This window comes from Silurus aristotelis (assembly GCF_946808225.1).
Source record: "Silurus aristotelis genome assembly, chromosome: 1".
Taxonomy (NCBI): Eukaryota; Metazoa; Chordata; class Actinopteri; order Siluriformes; family Siluridae; genus Silurus; species Silurus aristotelis.
The window spans coordinates 15,239,505-15,256,002 of NC_139574.1; the positions used below are offsets into that span (position 1 = coordinate 15,239,505).

The 16,498-nt window shown below is 36.4% G+C and overlaps 3 protein-coding genes across 5 annotated transcripts; 2 read left to right on the plus strand and 1 right to left on the minus strand.

The window, feature by feature from the left end:
- Nucleotides 1–116: 116 nt before the first annotated feature.
- Nucleotides 117–3,175, minus strand: LOC310733561 (uncharacterized protein). Of its 2 annotated transcripts, XM_083554906.1 has the most exons (6): nucleotides 3,034–3,175; nucleotides 1,222–1,346; nucleotides 978–1,097; nucleotides 863–896; nucleotides 706–759; nucleotides 117–514 (listed from the first exon to the last, which is right to left on the minus strand). In XM_083554906.1, exons 1-6 carry the CDS (start codon nucleotides 3,068–3,070, stop codon nucleotides 438–440), a joined length of 447 nt encoding a protein of 148 aa, XP_083411032.1. In that variant the 5' UTR covers nucleotides 3,071–3,175; the 3' UTR covers nucleotides 117–437. The 2 variants fall into 2 exon arrangements, with proteins under 2 accessions (XP_083411032.1, XP_083411033.1); XM_083554907.1 differs by lacking the exon at nucleotides 863–896.
- Nucleotides 3,134–6,493, plus strand: cd83 (CD83 molecule). The gene is made up of 5 exons (XM_083554896.1): nucleotides 3,134–3,269; nucleotides 3,398–3,528; nucleotides 4,504–4,738; nucleotides 5,221–5,327; nucleotides 5,516–6,493. Exons 1-5 carry the CDS (start codon nucleotides 3,224–3,226, stop codon nucleotides 5,657–5,659), a joined length of 663 nt encoding a protein of 220 aa, XP_083411022.1. The 5' UTR covers nucleotides 3,134–3,223; the 3' UTR covers nucleotides 5,660–6,493.
- Nucleotides 6,494–10,177: 3,684 nt separating this feature from the next.
- On the plus strand, nucleotides 10,178–15,635 carry cfap418 (cilia and flagella associated protein 418). Of its 2 annotated transcripts, XM_083542665.1 has the most exons (6): nucleotides 10,184–10,893; nucleotides 13,030–13,123; nucleotides 13,228–13,286; nucleotides 13,512–13,577; nucleotides 13,904–13,999; nucleotides 15,019–15,635. In XM_083542665.1, the coding sequence occupies exons 1-6, from the start codon at nucleotides 10,748–10,750 to the stop codon at nucleotides 15,179–15,181; spliced, it is 624 nt and encodes a 207-aa protein (XP_083398791.1). In that variant the 5' UTR covers nucleotides 10,184–10,747; the 3' UTR covers nucleotides 15,182–15,635. The 2 variants fall into 2 exon arrangements, with proteins under 2 accessions (XP_083398792.1, XP_083398791.1); XM_083542666.1 differs by lacking the exon at nucleotides 13,904–13,999 and having other exon boundaries at nucleotides 10,178–10,893.
- Nucleotides 15,636–16,498: the final 863 nt, after the last annotated feature.

The following is a 16,498-nucleotide window of genomic DNA, read 5'->3' on the forward strand; positions in this document are numbered from 1 at the left end:
GACTGTTTTCATAAAAATCTTTGTCTGAGATAAACATGTGACTTTTTCAAAATTTAGTCCTGACTTATTTAGTAGCCTTGTGAATGTGAGAAATAAGAAGACTTAAAGAACTCATCAAAGAAAAGTAAGGTAAGATTTATTTTTCCATTTTTAATTGAATTGATCTGTAAATTAAAAAATATATATATAGAAAGATTTATTTAGGTTAAATACAGAACATTTAGTCTATGGCTTTAAACATTTCAGATGCAACTGTAAATTATGAAAGAAAAATAATTATGAATGTTAATTATGGAAAAAAATGTAAATTTTAATGCAACCTTAAAAAAAAAAAAAAACTTTAGTTAAATTTTTTTATTATTTATTCACATTAACTTTATAAACATATACACACTTTTCTTTTATACACATATAATATATACATAAAATTGATGGTGTTATGGTAAAACATTTAAAATATGGATGGTGAGTCCTACAACTATTAACAGCAGCAGTAGGAGACTTGCACAGATGCCTGGTGAAGAGCAGATATGTTAGTTGTCCACATATAAACACATGCCACAATAAAAAAAAACAGGTTGTGATTTGTGTTAAAAGTGTTCATTTCAAGCACTTTTGTTTGTCGCTCTGGACAAGGACGTCTGCTAAATGCCGCAAACGTAACATTATATCAAGATATAGACTCTAGATGTATTTATACATTACCATGGCGTGCTCTTCCTGGAAAATCTTTTTTTGGTGAAAGTTTGATCTGAAGACCTAAAATTCAAAAATAATACTGAAGTAAATAAAAAGAGAATAATCAATGACATATTTGCTGTCATACCTTAATATAGTGAAATATTAAAAAAATTATACGTACCTACAAAATGTATTCGATATTCGGTCACATGTGGCTGTAAAATTGAATTTAAAAAGTGATGTCTTCTAAATAAATAAATAAAATAATCTGACCATTGAGACAAATGTGGACTTACTTGATAACATATAACAGTCAGACTGGCATTGACACAACCACTAATGATCATTTCACCAGCTTTCAAGTTAATGCATGGGCTGTGGCACTCAACACTTCCAGTAACGAATGTTCCTATGGGCTAAGAAAAATACATCACATAAGCTATGGCTTTCAGGCATTGGTCAAATATTATCTGAAGCTAATTCATCAGTGATGTGAAAACAATATATATGATCATTAAAATCATAGCATATGTGCCTCACAATGTGTTCAGCATTCCAGTTTTGTTCACAATTTGTGTCTCTGCTTGCGGACTCCGACTTAAGTGTTTGTGAACTTTCTTGACAGGAATACATCTCAGTGGTTTCTGGCACTGAGGCAGATACAGCTAGAAAGAAAATAAAACAGAAAACGTACAATATTTCACCATCCAATGTCATTTCTCCATTGTCATATTGTAGAGTGCAAGCCAAAGCTTAGACATCTGGAAAAGCTAATTAAACCTTGTGAGCTCATTTTCACACCTGGTTGTAAAACAAAATAATAGTTTCATTTTTATTAAAATAAAATAAAAAAATCCTATATATTCTCCCTTATTTCTCCATTTGTCTTAGGATGTAAGAAGAAACTCTTACCTATTTTTTTTTTTCTGGGCTCAAACATTACAGATTTATGTCTATGTTTTTGGCTGTAGTTGGTAAAATACTAGTACTACTCTTTGGGATGAGATGGCAAAAGATTAAGCTTTTATGTAATGTCACTTGAAATGTAGGGTTAGGATATTAAGAATTTTTATTAATATTTAGCATTATTTGTTTTCATTGGCTAAATATTTCTCTATTAATCCAGGTTTCATTTTGGTTTTGCCGGCAACAAAAACAATGACTAATCTTTAAATAAAAAAAAATTATTTGAAAAGGTTTGTACATTTAGACATCTTTTAGTGTTGTGTGCTATTTTTACACCCAGACATTTAATGGTTATAATGGGAATTGTGCTGCTTTGAATTAAAAACTGTAATCACTCTACTGGTGATTTGTTGCCTTTTATTAGGGACATGTTCTGATAGTGAATACCAATAAGGATCAGTAAAACCATTGGGCAACTTGTTTTTCACATCTTGTTCCCACCATTTTGACAATGAGATCAAAGTTTTTGTGTTTTTGGTTTGATGATAATGATTTACTGATGTACACAAGCACCCCACATAATGGAAACCAATTGGTAATGGCTTTGATAGTTGAATTGTTGCCATATGTGTTTTGGAAGTCATTGATTTGCTGTAATGTGTTGTCTTGTTTGTCTTCAGGGCTGTTTTTGTCTTTTCACCAAACTTTAATAAGTAAAAGATGATACAGGAATGGTCAGGGGTGGATTTTTATTTTAATTCTCGTGAACTTTTTGACCAATATCTTTTTTAAAAGACTATTAAAGTTTATAATTTGGAGGGGTTTTTTTGCCCAGGAGAGTACTATTATTTTTCCTCCCCCTGCTGCTGCTACCCACGTGGTGAACATGTAAATAACCGCTTGAGGACTCTCGGTGTGTCAGAACTCTAGAGTGTGAGGTAAAATCCCTGTGCTTCGGGGGGTTTCCAGGAGGATTTCCCCAGCGTTGGGTAATTCAATATTCAGAATATCTATACGCAAAGGTGAAATTTGTTTACAAACAAAAGCCTGTATTTAAACCAGTGTTTAAATACTTTTAATACACATTAAAAGCTAAATGTCTGCCAAATATACAGTAGGTAAAGCAGACAGGTCTGAGTTGGTCACGTGCTACACGTGATATTCTCGACCTATTAAACAAGTGGTTTATTTACTAACTTCACGCCTAAAGCGCTGTCGAAATAACGTTAAAATTGAGTTCTACAAAAGCAAGTTCCTTAAAATGGCCTTGTCGTCGCTCCATGACGAAAATGACACTGACGTAACGTGGTTAGGAGGCAAAAATGCGGAATCGGTGCGTTTTTATAAAGATTACGGATGAGAAAGAGCGACATAGGTCGCGTTCGCTGTCTTTTATCGACGTTTCGAAGATTTTTTTAAATAAAGATCTTAAGGGTTATTACTTACCACAAATCGCTACAGTAAACAGAATCCGTGCTGTCATTATAAGCAACCTCAGAGAAGTGCTCGGTGACGCCACCTATTTGCTTTTTTTTTTTTCTGTTTGGGATTCCCCCATATCTTGGTTTCATTTTTTGGTCGAGTATTAAAAGGGAGAGTAGTAAAGTGCACTTCTGTCTGTCTCACTGCCACAGCCATGGGAAATAATAATGCTTTGTCCTTAATCCTGCTCCTCACATTTGGTAAGCATGACTAATCTTTCACTAGTTTTGATATATTTCTTTAGACGTTGTTGTTGTTGGTGGTGTTTTGGCCACGAATGTGATTTTTTTGTGATTTTTTGATGAATTTTTGTCCTAAATGTACACAGGTGTAGGAGTCAGAAGTGATGATAGCAGGATGAATCGTGTGACCCAATCTATCTGTGGTGAAGATGCACTTCTGCACTGCTTGGCCAAGTCCAAGCCTGGAGTCCAGTACAAGTCAGTCATCTGGTACAGGGTAAGCTTACCTGGACATGCACTCCCAGAATCTTAATTCCAGTTTGACCTCAGTAATGTCATTCGTTATGCTTTGTATGTGTGTCTTGGTTTCATATGGGATGTGGGGTTGTTCTTAGACAAAAGGTTTGGACCACCTTGAGCTACACTCATTTTAACCTTTGTACACTTTGGACCGATGTACACTTAGTGGTGGTTCTACAATTACTGACTTTTTCTGTCTGTTATACTGTATCACATATATACTGAGATATTCAACCATTAAAAGTCAATTAGTAAAAATATAAGATCTCTGAACACATGGAGGATAAACATGTTTCTATGCCTATTTCTGATTGAACATTCTGTTTCCATAGTCGACTTTTTTCCCTGTCCTAATATCCCTAAATCTGTAGTTAGTTTCAGGTCTCTCTGATGTTCTGACTATAGTTTGATAATTTACATTAATAAATGAATGAATTGAATGAATGAAATGAATAAGCCACAATAGATCTTATAAAAAAAAAAATAAAAAAAAATAAAAAAAATGCCAATAGTCACAAAATAAAATGTTTATTCCCGTCATTTGTGAACATCATTACACTTCCATGACATCACCTGTCTTTTAAATACGGTAAATGTGAATTAGCGCTGCTGTCTGTTCTTCCCTACTTTAACTTGATAACAGGGGCAATGAGTGTTAGCACAAGCTAGTTTTACCTAACGTAGTGGCCAAAGAGTGTAAATTGAACTCGCATTGGCATCAGTGAGAATAAATGTATATTAATTTCTCGACTAATTCGTATATATTTGTTGAATTTGTTATGTTTGGAAAGTTAAGTTTTTACTCTGGGTTCAACATGGTGAGACATATCCTGGGTGTTCAGTTGTTTCCAAATAAAAGAGAAGGTGTCATCAGTGTTCTTTTGCTTGTTATTAAGTAGGTCAATTGACCTGATCAATAAATTAATTTCATTCAATGCATTTTATTTCTCAGGTCAGTGATGCTCCCTCTCGCCTGTTAACTGGGCTAGTGCTGAAGAAGCTTTCCCATCATAACAACACTGTTCATAGATACAAAGGCGTGCAGCAAGATGTAATGCTGTTAGCGGATTCACACAGCCTTGTTTTGCCTAATGTGACGCTTCAGGATTCTGGGAGATATCTGTGCTTATTGTCTGCTCCTGTTGGTCATCAGCATCAGGAGGGAGAGATTGATCTCATGGTCTATGGTAAGTGTAAAGACATGACACATGGTTTCAAGTGACAAATTGAAATCTGAAGCTCTTATCATATACTGACTGGAATAAAAACATGTAGCCTGTAGACTTACATAAAAAAGTAAAAACCTTTTACAAATTTTACACTTTGGAGAAACCTTTCTTCGACCTAGGTAAATTGGGTAAATAGAACCCTTTTGCAAGCTATGAACCATTCATTATTCAACGAACCATACTTATTACTGAAAACCTTTGGCACTCTTCAAAAATGGTTCTTGACTTATTATTATTTTCATTTATTTTTTGTTCTGAGATAATGAAGGCTTTTTCACCTATTTAAATGTTAATACTTTTGGCAGCAGATACTCTGCTATAGAGTTCTGCATATTAGGGGTATGGGTCATCATGGGGACACCTGAATTCAACCATGCTTATGTGTTTCTGCCAGAAGTGCAATGTTGATTGTAACTAAACCTTTGTTTTGTCCTCCTTAGATGGTTACAATAATGATATTGGAACATCAAATTACCAGGATACATTTTATGAAATACTGGCCATTTCTTTACTTATAGTGGCCTTGCTGATGCTGTATGTAAGTTATGTAAGTAACACTTTTTTTTGCCTTTTTTTTTTGCTCTGGTTTGTAGAATAATTGAAACCAAGCAAACAAATACAGTCTTTTAAAAGACCAGGAAGTAAATATCCGTGCAATATGCAAAATATGTTATTAAACATGCCAATGTCAATATACTTCCAAATTATTTATTTTAATGTTTTCTTTTTCTTCAGAAAACACTGAAGAACACATTATTAAAACACAAAAGCAAGTTCTCAAAAGAAACATCGAAAAAAATACATCAAATGAAACACTCAATCATTAAAATGGAATCCAAAGGAATTGTATGCAGCATTTTACCGCAGCAATATGTGTGACAAAATCATCATGGTCTCATCCAGTCACAGAAGAGGAAGGAGAAGTGATTAATGAATGTATGAACACGTGAATGTATGAAAAATGGTGCTATGTGGACATTATCTAATGAGCAGATATAGTTCAGAAGTAAAAGTGCATTTTGGACATGTATGGTGTTCCTTCCAGAGGTACTGAGGAGGAGGAGATTGCGGAGAAGACTGAGGTGGAGTTATCCTGCTGAATTGTACTATGCATCATTGCTTTAATTTATTTAAGCTAAACATTTCAACTTAAATTTTGCACAGTTATACAGAAAAGGCAAAACTTGGATGATGAATATAAAATGTGCAAATCTGGTACCAAAAGCATTTTCAAAATGGCGAAAGGATTCTAACTTCTAGCCCTGGCACCACAATTGTGTGTATAGTGGAAATTTGCCAGGATGATTAGAGGAGAAAAGCTGGGCAGGTGTTAGTACACACTATATTTTCTTTTTATGTCTTGGTGTTATAATTGTCTGTATAAGGCCTGTGCGATGGGTGTTGAATTAACCTGTCAGTAGAATATTTCTTGTTTTTAAATTATGCAGTAATTTTTATACCTTTTGGCCCATTTTAAGGTAAAGGGCTATTTTTGCACTAATTACTAAATTGATTGTATTAATAATAAAATAATAATAATGACGACAATGACAATACTAATATTAATTCTATTTTTTTATATGCTTACTTGCACATTATTGTTGTTGATTCTACTGTCATTGTTTATTTTTTTTGTTATTGCATTTACACTACATGTGGCAGTCTGGGTAAATTTGCAGAATAAATTAATAAATAGATAAATTCAATTAAAAATTATTGTGGTTGTTGTACATGCAAGACCAAAACGAATTTTTGGTTCATGAAAATCTGTAATTTTCAGAGTTCTGAATATCACAGAAAATGTAAAACTTGTGTGCTCTCACATATCTTATTTTTATATTTAATATCTGCCTAATATAACAACAAAAAAAGCATAATGACAAATCATGAATACATTTTAATTAACTATAAATATATAAACTTTTTGGACCCATTGGGTGCATTGGACCCTCTCCATAGATGCCTTCAGGATGTTAAACAGTGGCTTTCCCAGAACTTCCTTCATCTAAATGAAGAAAAGACTGAGTACATCCTGTTTAGCTCGGACTTACCCAGCAGTTCACTGAGTTTTGGTCCTCTTACACCTCAGTCTGCACCTACCGTGCGTAACCTGGGTGTTATTTTTGACCAAAGTATGCACTTTGATAAGCAGATCAGTGCAGTAGTGAAGGCGAGCTTTTTTCAGCTAATGCTCCTCAGCAAGGTCAAATCATTCTTGTCCAAAGCTGACCTTGAAAAAGCTATACATGCCTTCATCAGCTCGAGGATTGACTATTGTAATGCCCTTTATACTGGACTTAACCAATCACTTTTAAGTCGGCTCCAAATGGTACAAAACGCGGCAGCTCCTCTTCTCACCAACACCTCCAAGTGCTCCCACATCACCCCTGTCCTCCGCTCGCTTCATTGGCTTCCGGTGCGGTTTAGGGTGGAGTATAAGGTCCTGCTGTTTGTGTTCAAGGCAATCAATGATCTGGCCCTGACATACCTTGCCGAATTATTAAAGGTCTACCAACCAGCCAGAACTCTCCGCTCCTCAGGACTTACCTCTCTGGTTGTTCCAAAATGCAAGTATAAAAAGTTTGGAGGCCGATCATTTGCTGTCCAGGGACCAACGCTGTGGAATGCACTTCCAGCACACATACAATGCATCACTGATCTGAGTATTTTTAAATCGCAGTTGAAAACTCATTTATTCAGACAAGCTTTTAACACGTAGCCCTGAATCAACTGCTATTTTATGTTCATTGTATCTTATTTTTTAAGTATTTATTTATTTTTTTATATATTACTTTTAATTAAATTTTTACTTTATTTTTAATATTTATTTTTTGCTTTACTGGAAAGCGCCTTGTGCTTCTGTTGGTGGTTGTAATGCGCTTTATAAATAAAGTTTGATTGATTGATTGATTGACTTTTTATACACATTATACTTTACGTACCATGGCAATTATTTCTATTTTTTTTGGTTTGCTGTAATATTTCTATAATCTAACCTTACACACATCTATTCTTTACTTTTTTTTTTTGGTAGCTTAAAAATACAATACAGCCTGGTTTTGTTTAAATAGAGTTAATACAGAAGCGGTTTATTGTCAGATTAAGAGATGTGAACCTGGACATGTGAATAACCAGCACCAAGACAAACTGGTGGTCTGTTAAATATGAAAAGTGTTAGCCCACTACATCAGGATGAATACTTAGTTTTTTTTAATAGCCTTTTTTTTAAATAGCAGTAAAGAATTGGATTAACTTTCATGTAATGTGTGGTTTAAGGACTTATATTAAACACGTCATAAGTGTCAACAGGTTTTGTCATGTAAATAAATAAAAACAAACTTTTATTTCAGTAATAAGAAATATTCTTTTTATATTCGTTTTAGTTTTATTGCATGGCTGTATTCCATCGCCTTGTGCAGTAATACCATCTTCCTTACTGAATACTGAGCATGTTCATGTCTTACCGTTTTCCAAGTTAGTAATCAGAAAAAACATTACAGCTCTTCGGAAGCAATATCTTATCTAAAAACTATTTAATTATTTTTGTTGCATAAGTGATAACAGAATTTGCATGTTGTCTTATGCTGAACTGCCTGAACAGTCATCTTTGAGGATGCATTTAAATGTATGTTGGCTATGGCATGATTAAAATCAGTGAGACAGTCTGTACAATGAATCTACAGAAAAAAAAAACAAAGAGTAATACTTTTGTCATACAGTTTGAGTTTTAACTCATTTTTATAGACAATGACCACTTATAAATTATTGTTTGTGTATTGCTGATTGTGGATATTTGCAAAAAAAAAAAAGTGTCCGATAGCAGCATAAGTGCTGTTGATGTAGAGTGATGGTCAGAGAGTGTTTGGAGGGGTGCAATTTGCTCTCTCACTACAGAATAGTTTATAATTTAATATACAAATATAAACTTTCTTTTCGCCCGTTAGGGGTCGCCACAGCGGATCCTCCGCACGTTTGATTTGGCACATGTTTTACGCTGGATGCCCTTCCTAACGCAACCCTCCCCAATTTATCCGGGCTTGGGACCGGCACTAAGAGTGGCTGGGGATGGTTCCCTGACCGGGAATCGAACCCGGGTCGCAGCGCTGCATCTTAACCACTAGACCACCAGGGGACCAATTTAATATACAAATATAATAGACCAGATTCAGCAGTGTTGTTGATCCATACTCAACAAATGACGCCATCTACCGGGGACATGCTGCCTCTTCAGGAAGAGCTTGCATGTTTATAAAATGTGTGTGTGTGTGTGTGTGTGTATGTATGTATGTATGTATGTATGTGTATATATATATATATATATATGTGTATGTGTGTGTGTGTGTGTGTGTGTGTGTGTGTGTGTGTGTGTGTGTGTGTGTGTGTGTGTGTGTATATATATATATATATATAAAATGAACGCTTTGTATGTCCCTGGTGGTCTAGTGGTTAGGATTCGGCGCTCTCACCGCCGCGGCCCGGGTTCGATTCCCGGTCAGGGAACTGATCTTTTTTGTAGTGAGTGTAATATCTTATTATGTCTAAGTACTTATCATTTTCTCATCATTAATACTTATTATTATTTCAACATTGTATTTTAATGTTTAGCACTTAAAGTCCTACGTCATCTCTGTGTATTCCCGTTTCGTCCTGTGTTCCCGGCATAAACTTTATCTACCGCCATCCTGACCAGACCGATATATTTACTATACAAATATCAATTATCAAATAATAAGAATGTATGAAATATTTATATAGAAACATGCCACACTCTACCATTTCTTTAAAAGTTGTCTTTGTAGACATTGCCTCCATGTTGTCGTGGCCGAGTGGTTAAGGCGATGGACTAGAAATCCATTGGGGTCTCCCCGCGCAGGTTCGAATCCTGCCGACAACGTCGTCTTTTATTTGCTTTTTGTTCCCCCAAAATACATTGTCCACTCAAGTACTACCAGCCCCTCTACACGCTGCACCAAGTAAAAGCAAGACCTCCAAACAAAACACTATCCGTGCGGTAAAGCTGCTTACATAACTAGTAAAATAGCAGCCACAAAGAGGCTGTCCTGCTTATTTCAGTTTCCACTAGGCGGCGCCAGACACACGTTCTTATATAAATGTTCCTCAACACAACAGCAAATAGACACTTTCGTAGTGATTTTCCAAAATATGCTACTATAGATAAAGCACAAATAAACGAACGACACTTGGAGTATTGTGGGAGCCGTTACAGCAGGGATGTCCAAACTATGGCCGCCATCCATTTTTATTTGGCTTATATTAAAGTCTTAACATATAATGGTCTAATGCCCTCACATAATATTTGCGCGTAATGTATTGTACTTATGGGTTTTAACACTAGGTGGAGCTACTGTCTTGAACAAGGCAGCGCCTCCACAACGCAAGCAAGCAAAGAAAAAAATTTGCTCAGGGTCACCAGAAATGGCGGAACGAAAGAGACGAGCCAGTCTGTTAATTAAAGAATTACCTGCCAACCTTTTTGTAAAAAATTTAATAAAAATCTACTAATGGAGAGCTGTAATGGAGGCTTTTTTCCCCTTTCTTCAAACATATTTAATTACTAAACGTAATTTACCTGCATTTGATTGATTTTTACCAATATTAGTGCATTAAAAGTGAGGCAGTATACATCACGTCTTGTGAGTGTCCTGGTCCTTAGTGTATTTTTTTGTACACTGTCAGGAAAAAGTTTGGACACCCCTTATTTACAGCGTTCTTATACCATTATTTCCGATTCATCCCGCATGGTGCAATTTGATTGGGCGCTTTAACGTCAATAGAGGTCGGAAACAGCTTTTTATGGAGTCAAATTATTAGACGAGACAATAATCAACCCATCAACTTTAACACTGCATAGACTCCGAATTACGGATTCGATGGACTTGTGAATTGGCGGAAATCCCTAAATCTCCTAGAAGGGAGCACACTGAGGGATTGGAACACAACCCAAAGATGGCGGACAGTTTGGACGCGCTGTTAGACGAGGTGGAAGCAAAGTTTTGTCGAGAGATTTCTGTGTCGCATCGAGCTTCATCATGCACTGTAAAAGCAGAACAAGACAACCATGGACAACAAAGAAGTAAAGACTTCGTGCACAGGTACACACATTACCACATGTCTAACTGCAACCTGCTTATGTCCCTATCGCATCTTATAATGGATTGTGGACATCTTTCTTGATTTGTTCTTAAATTGCTGTGCACATCACGATACCTAGATAATACAGTCTTTTAATTATGTAGCCATAATTGGTTAGCTCGCCCTGCAGCCAGGTAACATTATTCTACCTTGTATTTGCACCCATTGATTTTCATTTCACATAACATTAAGTGAACTTACAGTTACAGACTGTTGTCTGTTATGACCGACCAGCCATAACATTATGACCACCTGTATAATATTGTGTTGGTCCCCCTTTTGCTACCAAAACAGTCCTTCAAGCAATACCAGCATTAACATCTTCAGCAGTTACAGACCAGCTTTCACTTCCCTATGCGTCAATGAGCCTTGGCTGCTCATGACCCTGTCACCGTTTCACCACTGTACCTTTCTTGGACCACTTTGATAGATACTGACCACTGCAGACCGAGAACATCCCACAAGAACTGCAGTTTTGGAGATGTTTTGACCCAGTCGTCTCGTCATCACAATTTGTCAAAATCGCTCATTTTCTTACGCTTGCCCGTTTTTCCTTCTTCTAACACGTCTATAAGAAGATCAGACCCTGAAACTGAGTTACAGTACAGTGACCAGGGTCATACAGAGTTTTTTCCAAGATGAGTTCCACTCGGAAAAGGCCTCGCAATAGTCGATCAAAGAAGTTGAGTCCTCATTCTGTGCATCAGCTGCAGAAACATGCTTCAAAAAACAGACTCATGAGTGCTGCCAGCATTACTTTAGAGGTTGCAGAAGCAGAAGGTCCGCTTGTAAGTGCTCAGGCCACACGCTGCACACTGCAACAAGTCGATTTGCATGGTCATCATCCCAGAAGGAGCCTCTTATGGAGCTGGCTCACAAGAAAGCCCACAAACAGTTTGCTGCAGACAACCTGTCCAAGAGCATAACTTACTGTAACCATCCTGTGGTCTGATGACATTAACATAAACTTGTTTGGCTCAGATGGTGTCCAGCATGTGTGGCGACGTCCTGGTGAGGGGAACCAAGATATTTGTGTCTTGCCTTGGAGTCAAGCATGGTGGTGGTAGCATCATGGTCTGGGGCTGCATGAGAGCTGCTGGTACTGGAGAGCTGTAGTTCATTGAGGGAAACATGGATTTCAACATGTACTATGACATTCTGAAGCTGAAAACGATGCCCTCCCTTTAGAAACTGGGCCGAACCCTATTTTTTCAACATAACAACGACCCCAAACAATGTGGCCAAGTATGTATCCAGACCTGAACCCTATTGAGCACCTGGGGGACACCCTTTAGCGGAAGGTGGAGAAGCATCATGTGTCTAACCTACAGCAAATCCATTGCAATCATTATCTTGGTTGCAGTGTGGGTGTGCGTGTGTTAAAGCAGGGAAGTGTGATCTGTACCAAAAATGTGAAGTGTGTAGGACGAATTTTCTGCTTTCTTTTTCCTGCTTTCTGCAGGGACAAATCAACAAACTCAAGAAGGCTAGGTCAATATTGGGAACTCCCCTGGAGTGCTTGGGGTTGGTAGTAGATTTTATTTTATTTTATTAATTAACTTTAATTGTACTGTGAGCAACTGCAACCCAGCAATTTCTCTGTTACCATCAATGCCCCTAATCTACAGTCTCTTTGGTAGTCCATATGATGGCACTAATATGATCATGTGCTTTTATTCGCTCTCTTTATTAATGTTACAACTTGCAAAGTTCCCACCTATATGTACAATCAAGTTTTACATCGTTAATGCACCTTAATGGGCAGTTCTCAGATTTTCACCTGACAGCACTATTGTAAACAGTGTATCATTGCTTTTGATTTAAATAATAAATCTACCTGCTTTCTCATTGTGATCTTTTCATGTACCCATGCTTAATTTCCTTTTACATCTTTTTTCGTCTACTTTGTTGTATGTCTTTGAACTGGCTATGTAAAATTATAATTTACCCCTGGGATAAATAAAGTTGTCTGTCTCTCTCCGTCTATGTGTCTGGGTCGTGGACTTGCATTTGTCTGGGTCAGTTTCTGGCCACATGAGAATTTATTTTGTATTTTTTTTGTAGAACACTAAACTAAGGTGCTCATTTATTGCCAGCATTTCAGATACATATAAAGTTGAAGGAGTTGATGACATCGAAGCTGTGCTTCAAGAAATACTTGATGATGATTATCCGGCTTCCAGTTCACACGTGAGTATGTAAATGTTTTTTTTTTACTGCATGCCGGATAATTTGGGAACGTCATCGATTCCTGTGCACAGTGTTTAACTCTTTCTTTCTCCATATATTAACAGAGACCTGTTTTATCTAAAACCTGCTCTGTGGAGTCTTGTTCTCAAACCGCTTTAAAAACGTAAGTAGATTGTTGTGTTTTTTATACTTCGAATTCCTGGGCAGTCAGCAAGGGTGTGTGGTGATCCAGAGACTTAATCAGTTACTGTCTATAAATTGTTTATATAAAAAAAAAAAAACAGGGGAAACTAGAGCATTAATCAAAGTGAAATTGAGGTCTAGAATATAATTTCTGATTGGCTCTTTCATGTAGTCTTAAAGCATTTGTTTTGTGTGTTTGTAACAGGTGTTCCCCTGTGTGTTTGGGTGGAAGCGCTATAGCGAGGGGTGTGGGAACAAGTGTTACGCAAAAGTGAGTGTTATCGTAACGTATTTCAGGTCTGCAGCATGAACCTGCTTATAAGAGATCGACTATGACCTTTATTCTGTGATGACCTCTCTCTGTGTTTCTTATATGCTGGTGTTTAATTGTAATTAATAACATTTCTGCCATTTATGCTGAGACGACTGTCTGTCTCCCAATATTACTCCTGTTATTAATTGCTCATGTTTCTGGAAATTCAGAAAGGATTTGTTGCAAAATTGGTTGTCTTAGAATGTGTATAACTTTCTATCACTATCTGTGTATAATTAGACAGGAAACAAATACAATATAATTCACTTTATCTACTTTCATAGGGTTTGTGACCGATTAAGATGTACATCTTGTGACTTTCGTGTCGTTATGTTTGACGATCAGGAGTGGGACTCTTCCTGTGACTATCTGTTTTTCAGGTATGGTGGTGTATTATTTGGGTAATGCTCTTTAGCCAGGAGAGGGCAGTATTAGTTGATGTGCCTATGCACAAACTGCATTATCTGCATTTATCTTGTTCAATTTAAAACATAAATTTCTATCAATATTGGATACTGTAATGGCATCTGTGTCATTGCACAAATTAAAAACGAGACAGAAAATAAGTATGCCGTAGTACATTAAGAGAGTGTGAAGTAAGAACGCCACTGATGTGGAAACATGAAAATGCAGACTATCTGATAAATACATTTTCCACGTTACTGCAGCATTTTCTTACCGCAGGCTTTGTCTGGTTGTTCTATTTTACTTAATGTTTAACAGGTTTATTTTTAGTATTTCTTTGATATGATTACAGCTGCAATTATTCCATTATTGACTTCATGCAGTGACACAATTAAGCAAGAGTGAGTTGTAAAAGATGGGGCCAAATGTGAGTTTGTTTCCGGTGTATTTAACCAGACAAAATGCTGTTAGAGTGTAGTTTGTGTGCAAAAACCGTTTGTTTATAGTCTACACAAGTAGAATTGAAACAGTACTTTACTGTGTGGGTTTGAAATGTCACTAGATGTTTAATACTTATCAGAATAAATCATCCTGGTTATACCAGGAAACAATTTCCATGTGGAACGCAACAAGTACAAGAAGTGAATGAGGGCGAGATGTAGAAAACTTGTTACAGTTAACCACTAGTGATAACTATGATGCCAATAGTTAAATGCTTAACTTATTAGCAGGTGCACCTTTACAAGACACAATGCTTTGTAAACTGTGCACACAGATTTTGTTTTACCACTTTGGATATGCTTGTTATTGCTTTTCAGGCTTAATTATTTCTGCATTCATTCTGAAATTTCAAAGATTTGCAGAAATGTTTGTGTGTGTGTCTGTACGCATATTTCCAATTCAAATTGTATTTGTCACGTACACATTCAGAGTACGACATGTAGTGAAACGCTTTGTAACATAACATGTTTGCAACATATGTTGTGTCTTGTAGAAACAACATGCCGGACTGTAACAAGCTGCAAGTGAAGCTAAAGAGGAGACGAGGCGCACGGGCGTATGCGTGCCAGTGTAGCTGGCACACTGCCGTCATTCTGTTTGAACTCGGACATATACCTAACCTCAAGTGGGTTTGTGGCAAACACACAGCTTGCTGATTTTTTTTACTTGAGCACCAAATTCAGTGATTGAAAGGCATAAAAAACTGATGTGCTCTCCACTGAAAAGAAGATGCTGGATATTTTCTATAATATTTTTCCAGATGATCACTGGAAACATCAGGTGTTTATTGTCTTATTAAAGCAATTTATGTTTGTTATAGATGCATTGCAGTTTATGAGTAAAGTGGTGAACAGTGAACTGAATTCATTCTTTTATAAAATTAAAATAGTTAAATAATTATAACGTGTGATTTTATTTTGACATGGATAATTACTGCGAAAATCAGTTGTTATGGATCTTGTAATATTTTTTTGCACTACATAAATAATGTCTAAGTAGTTCTCTACAGACTAGTAATCGCTTAGTTAGTCAAACCTGTGTAACAACTAAAAATGCATTTTTATAAATTATGCTCAATTTAAGTTAAATAAATGAAACCTACATGGCAAATCAGTGTTTCCCCATCAGTTGTCACAATTATTTTGACTGGAAATGGTGTTTTGACTATAAAAACTTTAATTTCTTAAACATGCAGTGCCTGTCAAGTTTATAAACTTTGTTTATGTGCAACAGACTATGTAAAAGTCGAAAACATACAATAATTAGACAGTGAATGATTCAAGTTTGTCGTTTTTGGCTATAACAGAAGTACTTTTGTAAGACAGAGAACAGAAGAGATGATTTGTTACCCAGCTGTTCTGCACCTACAGTCAAACAATGGAGGTGCAAGGAAGGTTGGAGATTTATTTCAAGTAAAAAGAATACTGAACTTGCATAACTAGCATACAATAATTCAACACCATGCAATTCCATCTGGACTGTAGTTTATTGGAACAACTTCAATATACAACATGACCTGAAGCATGTAGTCATTTAGAGAGTAAACTGGTCAGTCACCTCACCCAAATCCTATTGAACTGCTCTGGGATGAACTGAATTGCAAGGTCAGAAAGAAATCTAAGGGTACCTTTGGCAAGTTTTACAAGAAGCATGACAAAGTATTTCAGCCTAATGTTTGGAGAGACTAACTGCCTGGAGCCAAGATGGAATTTTTTAATGAAAATAAAGTTTAACTCTAACTACTATGTTTTTGTACCAAGGTGTGTATTTATATATTTGTTCATATACACTGAGCAGGTATTACATTATGCCATTGTAACATTATGACCAGTGACGTGAATAAACGATTATCTATTCATCATGACACCTGTTAGGTGTGGTTCCAACAGGGACATGGGCAGTCAATGATTACTGATGCATGTAGGAAGCAAAGGCTGGTCCGAGTGGTTCGATCCAACAGACGAGCTCCTGTA

What these genes read in the sequence shown, in the direction of transcription:
- LOC310733561 (XM_083554906.1), bottom strand. Translation starts at nt 3,070, where the DNA reads ATGACAGCACGGATTCTGTTTACTGTAGCGATTTGTG. An exon ending in TGACTGTTATATGTTATCAA is followed by an intron (nt 897 to 977) that starts GTAAGTCCACAT and finishes TCAATTTTACAG; the next exon opens with CCACATGTGACCGAATATCG. An exon ending in ATATCGAATACATTTTGTAG is followed by an intron (nt 760 to 862) that starts GTACGTATAATT and finishes TTTGAATTTTAG; the next exon opens with GTCTTCAGATCAAACTTTCA.
- cfap418 (XM_083542665.1), top strand. Translation starts at nt 10,748, where the DNA reads ATGGCGGACAGTTTGGACGCGCTGTTAGACGAGGTGGAAGCAAAGTTT. An exon ending in ATCCGGCTTCCAGTTCACAC is followed by an intron (nt 13,124 to 13,227) that starts GTGAGTATGTAA and finishes ATATATTAACAG; the next exon opens with AGACCTGTTTTATCTAAAAC. An exon ending in TGTGACTATCTGTTTTTCAG is followed by an intron (nt 14,000 to 15,018) that starts GTATGGTGGTGT and finishes TGTGTCTTGTAG; the next exon opens with AAACAACATGCCGGACTGTA.
- cd83 (XM_083554896.1), top strand. Translation starts at nt 3,224, where the DNA reads ATGGGAAATAATAATGCTTTGTCCTTAATCCTGCTCCTCACATTTG. An exon ending in AGTCAGTCATCTGGTACAGG is followed by an intron (nt 3,529 to 4,503) that starts GTAAGCTTACCT and finishes TTTATTTCTCAG; the next exon opens with GTCAGTGATGCTCCCTCTCG. An exon ending in TGATGCTGTATGTAAGTTAT is followed by an intron (nt 5,328 to 5,515) that starts GTAAGTAACACT and finishes CTTTTTCTTCAG; the next exon opens with AAAACACTGAAGAACACATT.